The following is a 13,846-nucleotide window of genomic DNA, read 5'->3' on the forward strand; positions in this document are numbered from 1 at the left end:
ATTGAAACTCTTCTGTAAAGCATGATTGAGTCGATTGAAAAAAAAGTTCCTATTTTATTCTCATTCTTTGAACCTTCATTTCCTGAGGAAATATCTATTTCTTGCTTCAGTCGTTCACTGCTTAGGTGGCTGTTCAGTGTGGCCGTGTCAAATATAAAATTCACAGTCATGTTTTGCTTGTTTGTTTTATGATGTCCTCTGTTCACTATTCAGCATGATTGCAAAGCGCTATAGTGCACACATTGTACTTTAACGCTCTCTGACACTTACTTTGATAAGTTGATGGGTTTTTTTGCACTGCTGTCAAAATGTATCTCTTTAAGGTGTACATACCTGAATATCATCATGTTGGCAGGATTTGATTGTGATCAGAAAAAGTCATTGCATATATACAGACACACACAGAATGTTTTCTTGCTTTTATCCTGATAGCTGAATACACCTCAACTTGTACTAGAACTGTCTCTCCTGGTATAATAAAAACATTTAGTGAGGAAGCAGCTACTGTATGAGGCACCACCTTTCACCTTTTGGCCTTAATGTGTGTGATGGAAGGTCAGGGGATGGTGGAGACCACCTGGCCACAGTTCAGTGTAGTACAACATAGATGAAAAGCTGTGTGTCAGTCTCTTTTTCCACTACGGCAAAGAGAGCCTGGCAGAGAATGGATGCATATTTTCTCTGGGGGAGTGTCTGCGATATGTGTTTTATGGTATGGACTTTTCTTTGGCCTGTTGTAAAATGTTATTATTTAGATTTAAAGTGGCATTTGCTTAGTTTACTGCATTGCATCATTGGATAGAAATTACTATTGCTTTTGCAGTTCAGTGACCGTGCGAGTGCTATATATATTTTACTACTACAGATTAAAGAAAGTCAGTTTAATCACCGTTTTTCAATAATGTTTTTAATTTCTGGCTATACTGCACAAATTAGTCCAAATGTAAAATCTTGAAAGCACTCTTTATTTCCTGCAGTTTAAGTGATTTATAAAGATGTGAACGATCCAAGTATTGTACAAGATCAATGATTTAGCATCTGCTCTCTGGTTTGAGCTTCCTGTGTGCGTGTGTGTGCAAGAAACAGTAAGAGTCAGAGACGGGAGTTTTAGAGAGAATATGGAAACTGACTTTGAGCTTCAAAGCTGCTATGGTTATTCAGCTTTGTGATTCTGTGTCCTACTGGGTGGAAGTTTCCCAAGAGCCGAATGAATTTCTAAACCCTGCTTAAGCAGTCGCTTAATGAAATCATTAGGTCTCACAAAGTTTCTTCCAATCCTGCTGTAAAATTAGCTTGAAGACGACACCTGATCAGGTTGAGTGTAAATCTTCACATGCTGTAAACCACTTATCAACCTGAATCACAGTGTGGCTGTAACAATATGATACATACCTCATGTGATTGTGCTTTACAATACATTTTGGTATCGGGCTTATCTTTCTGCCATGTGATCAGCTTTCTACATGGGAAGTGATGAATACGAAGCCTGGGAGCAAAATTCAAAACCACACAGATTTCTTTGTGTAGCGAGTCAGTGCACAGAGAAATCTATGTGTCTTCCACGCATTTTATGATATACAGACCAAGTGATTGTGGTGCAACTGAACACTCAAAGACTGAGAGGGAAATGAGGCACAGTTGGGTGTCTTGATGTTTACCTTATGGAAAATAACTGAAGCAGAAACTACAGTGTTCTGCCTCAACGGCTGATTTCTCTTATTCATTGTTTTTTGGGTTTTTTTATCAATTTGCAAGTAATTGAAATGGTTAACGTGTAGCCGTTACAAATGAAAGTACTGCCACAAAGAGCAAATGAAATTGCAATCATCTGTCTTTGTGTTAATTAGTAATTTGAGGCTTCAAAAAGAGACAATATTAAAGTCAGCAGTGGGACACAGCGGTGGAGAATCTGAGCAGATAGTAGCAGCAACAAATCAATATGCGAAGTGTGTTATTTTTTATTTTTTTCTTAGCAAATATCTACCAGGGATAATCCCAGATCCCCACGCAGCCAGAGTCCACCCACACTGCTGTTTTTATTTGCTTCCTGATTAGAACTCTTCTCAGGAGTGCGTGTTTGATTGACGTGTCTGAGGTTTTTTTCTCCTTTTTTTTCCTTCTCTTTTGCACATGTATTGCTCATTAAGATTAAACCAAAAAACAACACACAGCAGAAGTAGAAAGGGCACTGCATGCACTGATCATGTTTATGTATAGTGTTTATGTGTTGAAGCCCTTCTAAACAACACATCGTTTTCTCATCAGATACAGCTATTGGTAGCGTTACATGGTTTGAATGTGCATATCAAAAGTGATGGAGGGGTTTAGAGCGAAACCTCCTTCAGCAAAGTCCATTATTCTGTTGCATGTTTCTGTTCTCTGCCGACTTGTGACTGTGAAACAGCATCACTTTAGACCCACACTGACTCCCGACAGACAAGAGTCAGAGTTCCACTGTGTCACATTTACATTAATATATAGTTAGACATTTGCTGAAAATGATGTTATCTCAGCGTGTGGGCTGCTTTCCATACAAATGTATTGATCTAAAAATGGTGTGGATTGTTAATCAAGTACATAATAATCCAGACATTGCAATAAGAAGCCCTTAGTGGCCAGTGTGATCTTTTTTTTTCTTTCTTTCTTTTCTTTTTAACAAAAAGGCAGACATATTGGTAATTGTTGATCTACGGTTCTCATCAGTCCTTTCCACATCTATCAGTACACTCTGTGCTTTCTCTTTGTTTTCTTTGCCTGCAGCCCTCACAGTGTTTTTGTGAGTTGTTGATCCCTCCCTGGGTGTTCAGGCTGCCCAGCCTGCTGTAAACATACCAAGTGCCCGCCTGTCCAGGTTAGGGGGAGGTATGTTGGGTGCTGCCCCTTGTCTGCAGGTCGAGCCGCACATACACGCAACCCCGTACAACCCTTGGGCCAGATCTGTCAGTTCCTCCCCACTTGTGAGCACAAACACACAGCACATTCTGTCTCCTTCTCTCGCTCTCCTTCTGTGCTCTCATTGCCACCCGTCCACAGCACACAACCCTAGAGCATGCTGGGAGAATTAATGGTCCAAGTGGAAAGAGTTGGCGGGTGGTTGGGGAGATGGAGGGAGGAGGGATTGGTGAAGGAGGAGGAGGTGTAGGTTAAAGGAGAAAGAGTTCTGAAAAGACACGGAAATATCAAGAGTGCCGTGGTCTTTCTTTTCCCTCTCTCTTCGCCTGTTTCTTTTGTATACAGACAAGCCTGTGATGCCCTCTTAGTAAAAATCTAAAGTTGTGACTGTCATCTATGTTACGTGAATTGGAGATTTTCCTATAATCTACAGTGTGTGCATCAAAGTACTGTCCCACAGGAAAAAGTTGGCCCATCACAAATGTTAATCCAGCCTGCATATCACTTCAGGTTCTTAAATAAATTTCATTTTGACCTACTCGGTTGTAGAAGTCATCTGTAAAGCAGTGTGCACCTCACGCATGTGCTAACACTGGATGCAACAAACAGGAAAGTTAGTTCTGAAGGCAGACCATTTCAGCTGTGGTGGGAGACTGAATAAACTATGCCTTCACCGAGTGTAAAGAGACAATTTCTGTTTTCAAAGAACTTAATTTGTTGTCTGAATCCACATACCAGTAAAGGTATGGAGTCATAGGCAAGGAACAAAGGCTTTGGAAAGCCCCTGAACAGAAAAAAGCTGTGCAACTATGTGTTCCTTCAAGGCCAAACTCAAAGTGATGGAGATGTAACAGTATTGGTTTTGCATCGGCAGCCAGCTTCATGGGGAAGCTCGGCTGAACAGGTAACATCCACAGTAAAAGCTGCTTTCCTTGCCTTATGTTTTTAATGAGACAGTTATTGAGCTCTGATGTTCAGGCCTGCAAAACAGCCTATATGAAACAAAAAGATTCAATATTGTTCTAAGCTTTTACATCAACTGTAAATGCAGGCTTGTAAGTCAATTTGTTATAATTAGTTTGAATTATAATCAGAATGCAATATTTTTTCTTGATAAAATGCTGTCATGGTTAAGAAACTTTTATTCTCAGAAAATTTAATTCTCAGATTCTTCCAAACTTTCTTCTAAATCCCAAAAGGTTGATTCTGTTCCGTTTTGTCACTCATCCAAGTGACTTCTTCAGTCTTAGCTGACTGCAGGTTTCCCCAACCTTATAAACAGTACATTTGCACAATGACTGAAAGTAACCCCATCAGCAACACGACCGCTCTCAGCACTGACCAACTGTGTTTGCTCTTGAAACTGTTTCACATACAAGGGTCAGTACTACAGGCAGAAACATGGGTGTGCCATGGGTTCCCCACTTTGTTGACCATTGGTCATGAACACTTGCATGTTAATAATCAAGAAGCTGACCTCATAGCCCATTGTTTGACAGTGGTGCTAGTTTCAGCAATTATGCAAATGTACTGAACCCACTGAAAATGCTACATCCAGATGAACAGAATGTTTCTGGAATTTCCTTACCTGAAAGATGGAGCATGCATCAAGACACTTTCTCCCAAATAATACTCACTTACATTACACTGTTCCTTGGTGCAGCCTCAGTTCATTCACTGACTGTTAGCGTCCATTAAGCCCACTTTCTGTTATTGGCTGCCCCTCGCAAGCAGGATTTAAACAGTCGGTGAGTAGGTGGAGCTTCTGCACTCCCAGGATGGCCATATTGACAATATCCCTTTCTCTGACGTCATAGAGTGTAGAAGAAAACTCGTTCTTCAGATCAGTCAGAAACCTCACGTTTTTATGTCACTGGAATTACTTAAACATATGCTAGTCTCATTATCTGAAATTTTGGCCACTTTTAATTTGAGGATCACAATTATAAGAGTATTCATGTCATATGAAAAATAGGTTCCATCTAAATTTTGAGCATTGAAATAATTAATGTAATAACAACATTTTGCTCAAATGTCCACTTATTTCTTTTTTCTCACTCATCTCATATGAGCAGACAACAACAGCTGTCAGTAAACAACAGTCCAAAACCAGTTACAGGAGAGAGATCAGTGACTCCAAAAAACAAACAAGGTGGGTCACAGTTTCTTTTATTTAGGAGGTCATCAGATTGTAAAAATCTAAATCACTCAAGTAGCTGATTCAAAAATAACTGGATTTAATTGCCTCTTTGAGCTTAGATTCAGCTATCTTGGAGGCCAGCATGTAATTACAGGTATTTGTCTTAAATAAACCAGTCTTTTTGGACCTTTAGGAACCCTCTCTGTTAGCCTCACAAAAGGCTATTTCTGCATGCAAGCTTCATGGGAATACTGACACTAAAGAAGTGCGTGTGTGTGTGTGTGTGTGTGTGAGAGAAATAAGGAAAAAAGAAAGAAAATGTGGAAAGAAAAAAAAGTTTTCCCTTCATTTCATGTGTGGAAAGATTCAGAGGGGCATGCTGGTCTCTCAGACACAGCGGGGCTGTCACCAAAGGTCCTCATTACTCCACTTTTATCCAGCCGGCTGATTCTCTGCACATTCAACTTATGGGAATAAAGACAGCGTGGGGCTTTGATATAGACTTAGAGAGATTCCATGGGAGAGAATTCTGGGAATAAGGTTGGCACGCAGACCCCATACTCACACATTTTAACACACCGGTGTAGGAATGATTTGGACGTAGAGGAAGAGTCACATTTCAGCAGGGTGTATCACACAAAGTATTCAGTTTACGTTCTAAGACTGGATCTCGGCTTTTACCATAAACCGATTTAATCAAAAATAATTTCTTATGCGTGCATCCCTGCATGTGTCTAAACTGCTGTTTAATATGCAATATTTAGTGATGTTTAAGGGCTTGCTGTAGTTCTCAAAACAGTGTCTGTCATCTTACTGTGTGTTCAGTATTTTCTCTAAAGTGGAAAACCTTTTGCTTGAGTGATTAGTCCTTTTAAAGGTTGGAAAGTGACGATTGTGAATGTGCTGATTAAGCCATGACTTTATCCCACTGTTCATAAAATTACTCTTGAGGTTTTTTTGGCAGTTAGGCACCATTATCGTCTTGAATTATGGGAACCCTGGAGAGCTTCTGATTTTGTGAAATAGCTTTATACTCCCTGGGCATTTCACTCTGATTCTGTGCAGTCATCAGACCTAATGACTCCCAGTAGATGGCTAGTGCACCAGTTTAGAAATGCCCACAAGGTTGGCAGCTGATTCCAGATATTATGGCTCTTCTCTATATTCAAAGCCATCTGGATAGCAGGAACAGCTAACATAATCAGATTGGTGACTTTTTCTTCAGACTGACTTGACAAAGGTCAGAATTGATGTAACCGACAAAGATATCTAGACCTTGACACCCAAGTATGGGACAAGCCCCCAAAGAACTGGATTTTATGAGTTTTTAACAGCTGTCTGGACATCCTACTGTTGATGTTGCTGCAAACTAGTTCAGTCAGTGAGGGTTGAATCATTCCTACTGACATGATTTTCTTTTGATACAGTAGGTGCAGAAACAGTAAGCTTGAGCAGTTACCTACAGGAGTTTTTCTTAAAAATTGAAAACCAGGCTTATTATTATTATATAGCTGCCACAATCTCATCTAGGGTGGGATGATGTCTCCTGCCTCAATACAGCTCTGAGTGGTTGATTGTTTCTTCAGAAGTTAAAATTTTTAACCAGTGCTGAATCAACTGGAATTTGTGATCATTAGCTGAGCTATTTGGCAATGTTTTAATCAGTCAGTCTCTATTTTCTCTGTATCTTACAGTAAAATGTGGCAAAGTAATAACACAGGTTAGTGCTATGCTTCATACCTTTACTGATGGCAGTTACACAACAATAATTACAGCACTATAAGAAGAGACACAGAATAACAAGTCTTAAGCTACCATTCTTTCTTCATCTTTCCCAAGGAAAATGGGTAATAGGTGCAGCCATGTATTGAAACATGTGCCAACAGACATGAAAATACAGTAAATAAGGGCAAACTTGAAAATCATAATTTGATATGACCACCTTTATTCTTTAGCACAGTCCGAGCCGTCTTAGGCAGCTTTTTTGTAATGTCTTTAAGTATCTTCAGGAATAGTTCTCCTGGCTTCTTGAAAGACATTAAAAGCTCTTCTTTGGATGTTGGCTGCCTTTTGTTCTGTTCTCTGTCAAGATGATCCCACACTGTACAACACTGTACCCAGCGACTGCTGTTGTGATTTGGTGCTATATAAATAAAATTGAATTGAATTGAATTGAATTGAATTGAATTGAACACTGCTTCAAAAATGTTGACATCTGGGCTCTGTGGAGGCCAATCCATGGCTGATAGTGTTACACTGTGTGATTTTCTATACAGGTATGCTTTTAGTGCAATGGCAGTGTGTTCGGGTAATTGTTATGCTTAAAAATGAAGCTGTTGCCATTCAGATGCTTTCCTGATGGTATTGCATGTAAGACCAAAATCTGGTGGTATTTTTCTGTGTTCATAATTCCATTAATTTTGACAAGACCTCCAAACACCACCGGCTACAATGCAGCCCCAAACTATGACAGAGCCTCCACCATATTTTACAGATGGCTATAGACACTCACTGTTGTATCTTTCTCCTGACCTGCTCTCTACATACTGAAAACGATTTGAACTAGAAGTTTCAGACTGGGATTCGTCACTCCAGAAGAGCAGTAGATGATGAGTGATCAGTCTTAGACACAATATTGATTCATACCTTGAGTTAGGTGCCTTATTTATGCACAAATGATTGTTACCCACTCTTTAGTGACTTAAAAAACAAATGAGTTGATTGAAGACTTTTGCACAGTAGTGTATTTAATCCAGTACATCACCTGAACATGTGTGATTGTTGCAGTAGTTTGTTTACTCCATGGGATACATTCAGTAATGTCAGGCTTTTGTTTCTTGACTGTGTTAAAAATAAACTGGTGTCCAGTTATATTTGGGCAGTGATATTTGTTGTCATTTTGTCTTTTCTGTAGTTCAGAAGTTCACATCTATATTAGGTTAACATTATTGCTTTCTTTTATTTAAAGTCCTCTCTCTCCTTCTTCAGGCTCTCCAGGTCTGCAGCTGCAGTTCAGAGTAGATGATAGTTTCCTGAAGCCAGGAGAGAAGCGCTGGTTTCTTCGCTACCTGGCCCTCCACACCATGCATATTGACATCTGGGACAGTGACTCCTTGCTCCTGATAGGTTCTACTGCTATCGAGCTCAAGGTAAAAGCCTGTGAGGTCAAACCTGCTTCTGCATTGGTATTGTCAATGATTATTTCCACAACAATTATGATAAGTGAATATCATCATTGTTATATGTACAAATAAGCATCTAAAGTCTTTGTTAATACTTATGTTATACTTTCTAAAAGTCACCATGAATCATTAAGAGATCATAAATAATTGGTTTGTACTTAATGCAAAACTTTATAAGTAATGGGAATCCATTACTTATAAAGTTTAAAAATATTGTCATTAAACATGTTTTATCAGCTTATTAATCCAGAAGGAACCATTTAGAGCAGTTAGGAGTAATGCTTTCTAAATGATGAATGAGTACCTTACTAATATTTAATAGTGTAGTAATTGTAAGGTGTTACCAATGCTTCTCATGTTGTGTTTTTTTTTAAAATCCCTAGTACATGTTGCGTCAGTGTAAATCGGCAGTACAGGCGCTTCACGAGGTGGAGGTACTGACCACTGATTACGTGGGAGAGGATACCTTACTGACAAACCCAGACCTGGGTCGACACTCTGCCTCCAGCCCCATGACGGTTCACACCATCGTCAGAGGCCGGCTCCACATACGCACAGGCAACATTGGCAAGTACAGAAAGACTCGGTTGCAACTCTGTTGCTCAATTGTAACTTTCCTGCTTTGGCACAACAATACCAACGTTGCAAATAAAGCAGCAATTCTCTTGTAATTTTAAATGAATTGTGGCTCAGCTGTAGCTGTGGCAACGTTTTTCAACTGTAACAAGGCCAACAGAGAGAGATTAACAAAATAATATCCTCAGGTGTGACAGCACGATCACTATTCAAGGTCTTCTTTCAGTGGCTTTAGTTGAAGAACCATCTCATGACTCTGCAAAAACCTTAGGCTCTTGTGCATAATCACTGATCTGTATTCCATGGCTGCGATGACCATAATTCCCCGCTGTCATGATTTTTAATGGATATACTGTATGCAAGAGACTTTTGATACTGTCGTTTATCTTCATGCTCTACTGGGGACACATGGAAGAAGCTCTACGCTTAAAGCACTGGAAAGAATTCATTGGACCTGCCACTTAGTTGGTCGCAAGTTTTATTGCCGTTAGCAGACACTCTTCTAAAGGCTAAACCCTCGTGCGGCTTCCGCTGGGACACGGAGTGAGTGAGTGTGTGTGATGAAGTGCAAATGGTTCGGTGTTTGAGCTCTGATAATGTGAAGGTAAATGTAAGCAAAACCTGGAAAACACAGAGTTACATTTGTTTGAGCTTTTATGGGTAAATCCACTTTCGGTATCACCCAAATCCCCCTCTAGATCTGAAATATTTATGAGTGTTTTATATTCAGGTCATATTCCATTGGAGCCTTGTGAAGTAATGTTGTCTATTTACTCTTGCTGATGTGTAGAGTTGAGAAATGCCAGTGGATCCCTAGGACTGCTGCTGGTGTTCAGAGTTCCCATTTTCAACAGCGGCAAACAGAGGTGTGCAGGCTTGCAAAGCGAACGCCGTGCCAAAGCAAAAATATCTTGATGTGATAGTTCCGCTTCGTCTAGCAATTGAACACCTTGCTTCTTCCTTTGCGCTCATCCAATTTGGGCCCGGCGTGGCCCTGCGGCGCGATGGCAGCTGACGATAGCTTCCCTGCCATTAATCAACTGTTGAAACGATACTCCCTCTCATAAACAATGCATCCTTCTCCAGGCCTCCAAAACTCTTCGGTGTGCCATTGTTAGGGCTAAATATGCCAGCACTTTCTCATTGGGCTTATCACTCAAAGCAGGTTGAGAGCGCAGCGGGTTATTAGGTGTGCTGGGGATGCGAGGAGGAGGGTTGTGTCTGGCATGTAAATTCCAATCAAGGCTCAGATATCCATCAGGCGCCCTGGCCGACAGTCAGAATCAATTTGGGGAGGGAGTACTCGCAAGCACTTTTCTTTGTTTCAGCTTCCATCTGTCGCTGCCTTTCTCACATTCTCCCTCCTCTCTTCACTCTTTATCACTGTCTTCCTGTTTTCTCTTATTCATCCATTTACCTCTTACCCTTCTATCACACGCTCGCTTCCACCTTCTATCTGGCTGTTTGTTTTACCGCTCCCACCTCTCCAATATCCACCGCGTCTCTCTTTCCCTCTCAGCATCTGTCATCAAGCCATAATGAATCAGCAGTCTTATTTGGTGGGTGGTGAAGGATGTGAAGCCAGCATTTGATGGAAAGGACACACACGCGCACGCACACACACACAAGCACAGATGCATATCAAGCCATTCATACATGCCTGAAAGGTAGGCACTCTTGTACTCACAGACATATAGACAGACAGGTGTAACGGAGCGTGGGCAGGTTGTGTGATGAGCCAGGATGGCAAAAATGAGAGGAGGACAGGTAGAGTATATCACTGATATAATATGAGAACCCTGGAACTACAATTTCTCTGATTTTTAAGTTCAGTGGAAGGATTACAAGGCTCCTATATGGATTGAGCATTTTCCTTCTCCCCTGGCTTTAAATCCCCACTGCACAGGCTCAACAAAGGACCACCGGCCAAGCTGAGAGACAGGCTGTGTACTTGTGGTGATACTGTGCAGATACAGCGCCTGGATTTTAGCTTGAGAGGTGAAGGAAAGTTGCTTGAAAATGTCAATGATGGAGGCGTGCATGGCAGCAGCAGCAGAAATTTTTCAGTGAAGCGTTATTATAGAATGATGTTCAGCATCCTAAGGTGGTCTGATCTGGTAAATTCTTAAATGTTGGTCACTTCCTATGCCATGTTTTGTAGCAATCCTCTTTTATCATCTTTTATTTGGTTCTGATTAAAACTGCATTTATCAAAAACAATAAGAGGAAGTGTCTAGTTCACACCAACAGTCGTCTAATACTCTGCACTGTGACGCTTCTCTTGCAGAAATGCTCATTCAGTTGTGTTCATTCAATAATTCCAGTTGATTTACTTCATAGTGAAGTTTCCATTTATAAAATGGTACTTAAGGTTATAATCAGTGACACTCAGCATTTCCTTCACAAATGTTTCACATTAAAAGCCAGACACTGACTTGCATGGCATAATGCTGCCCCCTGTTGCTGCTTGGAATTTATTTTGATACATATACAGGAAGTGGTCGCCTTAATCCAACTAAATTGACAGAAAAGGACAGAAAAGGCCTCAACCTATCCAGTACAGTCCGGGCTCTGGGGAGACCAATCCATGACTGATAGTTTTCCAATGTGTGTTTTTCTATCCAGGTATGCTTTTACTGCACTAGGAGTGTGTTTTGGGATTATTGGCATGCTAAAACCTGAAGCTGTAGCCAATCAAATGCTTTCCACATGACCCTGTTTATGTGTTCATGATTTTGAATACAAGACTCTCACTGTTGTACTTCTCTCATGACCTCCTTTGTGCATGTTGCACAGAATATGAACCAGAAATTTCCAATTTAAATTCATTACTTCGTAAGATCTGTTACTACTGATTTGGAGCCGAGCTCTGGCATAATTTGGCATGCCTCAGCTTTTTCTGCCTTTTTCCCTTGCTTAAGAATAGCTTCTTGACAGCCACCCTTCCACTGTCACTGTTTCTAATGAGGTTTCGGCCAACAGTAGACGGATCAACTGAAGAGTCAGATCCCAACTTTTCAGCTAATATCTCTTAAGGAATCACCTTGTTGGTGCAAATATACTATTTTATGTCTGTCACGCCGTGTTATTTTTGGCATTTCTCATATGTTGAACTAAAGTAATTGGAACAAAATTTATGTTTTTGCAGCAGGCTGCAAAGTGTCTAAAGATAGACTTTAGACACTTTGTCAAATGAGCACAAGGGTGGGAATCATACGACTCTTGTAGTACTGATAAAATTAGTGCTGTGTTAAATTATTTCTGCATTTTCAGTGAACCCTGATGTCACTGTGGAAAGAATATGATTTATATTATAAATAATATATGATATACATGTGTCATTATATTATCATCCCCCAAGCCTTTTATTATTCACAAGCAACATAGACCTGACTACCTACTGCTCACCCCTTTTGTAATTTTATGTGTTTCAGTCATGCATGCTGTTAATCATGTCTTTACTTCTGTCCTTTGGGAATTCATCAGAATTAGGCTTTATTGAAAAAAATGAGTGGCATACTGTCATTTCCAAATGAAAAAGAGTGAAACACCAAATGATATCCTTTTTAATTATCACAAGGTGGGATTGACAAGTAATTAATTAAATGGTAATGATATACGCTGTCAGGCCTATTCAATCATTCTATAAAGCAGCTTTTATTAATAGCGTCGTAAAGGACAAAAGGAAGTGGCTTAGTTGAATAATAGCGAGTTGTGAAATCAAGGGTTTGCTTTTTGCTGCAGTATATTAGGAAGAATGACAGTGCTCCCACATAGAGCACTATAGGAGCAGATGAGGAGTCTTTAAACCATGACGACCGCCTGCACGTCCCATGAAACGGATTGACTGGTGTGTCAGGAGGAAAACTCTGATGCTTTATTGATTCCTTCTGGTAAACCCACAATAAACTCTGTGGGGTGGGGAGGGGAGGGGGGGTGGAGATGGAAACAGAGGGAAAGATACATTAAAGGGAGATTTTTTTCTTTTAACCTCAACGTGATTGTCCGGCAACATTTTGAAGGAGGTGCTAATCAAAGCATTACCATCAGTGAGCAACTTCAACCCAAAGACAGAAGAGACAAAAACTGAATAAGCTTTCTAGTCCATTGTGTCATTATGATGTAAAGCACAGAGCTTTTCCATAGATGGATACTGTGCACTGACTGATGGCTTTGTAATGTATGTATTGTCTATCTAAAAGAAGAAGGGAAGGAAAAGTGAACAGATAGAAGTCAGATGGGTACAGATAAAGGCTGATTGAAGTAATAAATAAACAATGGAAGAAGCGAACAAGACATTGTTTTTCATAAATTTTAAGCTTTAAAGCCTGAGGACGCCTTAAGAAACCACAACAGGGGTGTGTACTGAACTCAAACAGTGGCTCCTTCAGTGGGACTGTGAACATTCACAGCTGCCCTGAAAATCCTTTCCTTACATGTGCTGCAGATTTCCCCAGATGTTTTTGTCACTGCAGTAGGACCTAAGGATAACAATATTATCTCTGCATTTTTAGTAAACCCTGGTGCTATTGAAACAATATGATATATATAAAAATCACATATGATTAATTTTGTCGTGGTATGTATATCATATATCATGTACATTGTTTTTTACAGTTGTTTTATTCATAGTAAGTGCCAGGATGCTGCGTTTACTGTTCAAGTAAATGCAAGATTTGAGGATAAGACAGTATTATTATTATTATTAGTAGTAGTAGTATTTTTAACTGATTTTAGTCAAAAGCATTAGATGTTTACTTAGTGCCAGCACAGGGTTACATCAGGTTAGATTTTCTCTTTCAGCGTCAAAATAAGACGATTACCATGAAATTAATAGTTAAACTATTTATTCTCGACGGTTTTATTCAGATAAACAGAGTATCTGAACCCCTGATTGTCTCTCCTTTAATCTCTCCCTACATTAGTGTTGGTCTTCACCAAATTCTGTTGCAGGGGGTCCTGCTATGCTCAGACTCCAGTTGGTGTTTTTCTTTGGATGTTGTTTGGTATTAGGCAAGCAGCCTGCAGACGGCCTGTGAGACATGATACCTGGAAA

General features: G+C 40.1%; 1 protein-coding gene across 1 annotated transcript in view; it reads left to right on the forward strand.

The window, feature by feature from the left end:
• The window catches only part of nphp4 (nephronophthisis 4), a 162,233-nt gene that overhangs the window by 113,996 nt on the left and 34,391 nt on the right, over window positions 1-13,846 (forward strand). The window contains exons 16-17 of the mRNA XM_025901798.1: window positions 8,021-8,181; window positions 8,598-8,781. Of these exons, the coding sequence (XP_025757583.1) occupies window positions 8,021-8,181; window positions 8,598-8,781 (345 nt within the window). The remainder of the gene's footprint in view (window positions 1-8,020; window positions 8,182-8,597; window positions 8,782-13,846) is intronic.

The sequence above is a fragment of the Oreochromis niloticus genome, linkage group LG20, assembly GCF_001858045.2.
Source record: "Oreochromis niloticus isolate F11D_XX linkage group LG20, O_niloticus_UMD_NMBU, whole genome shotgun sequence".
Lineage (NCBI taxonomy): Eukaryota > Metazoa > Chordata > Actinopteri > Cichliformes > Cichlidae > Oreochromis > Oreochromis niloticus.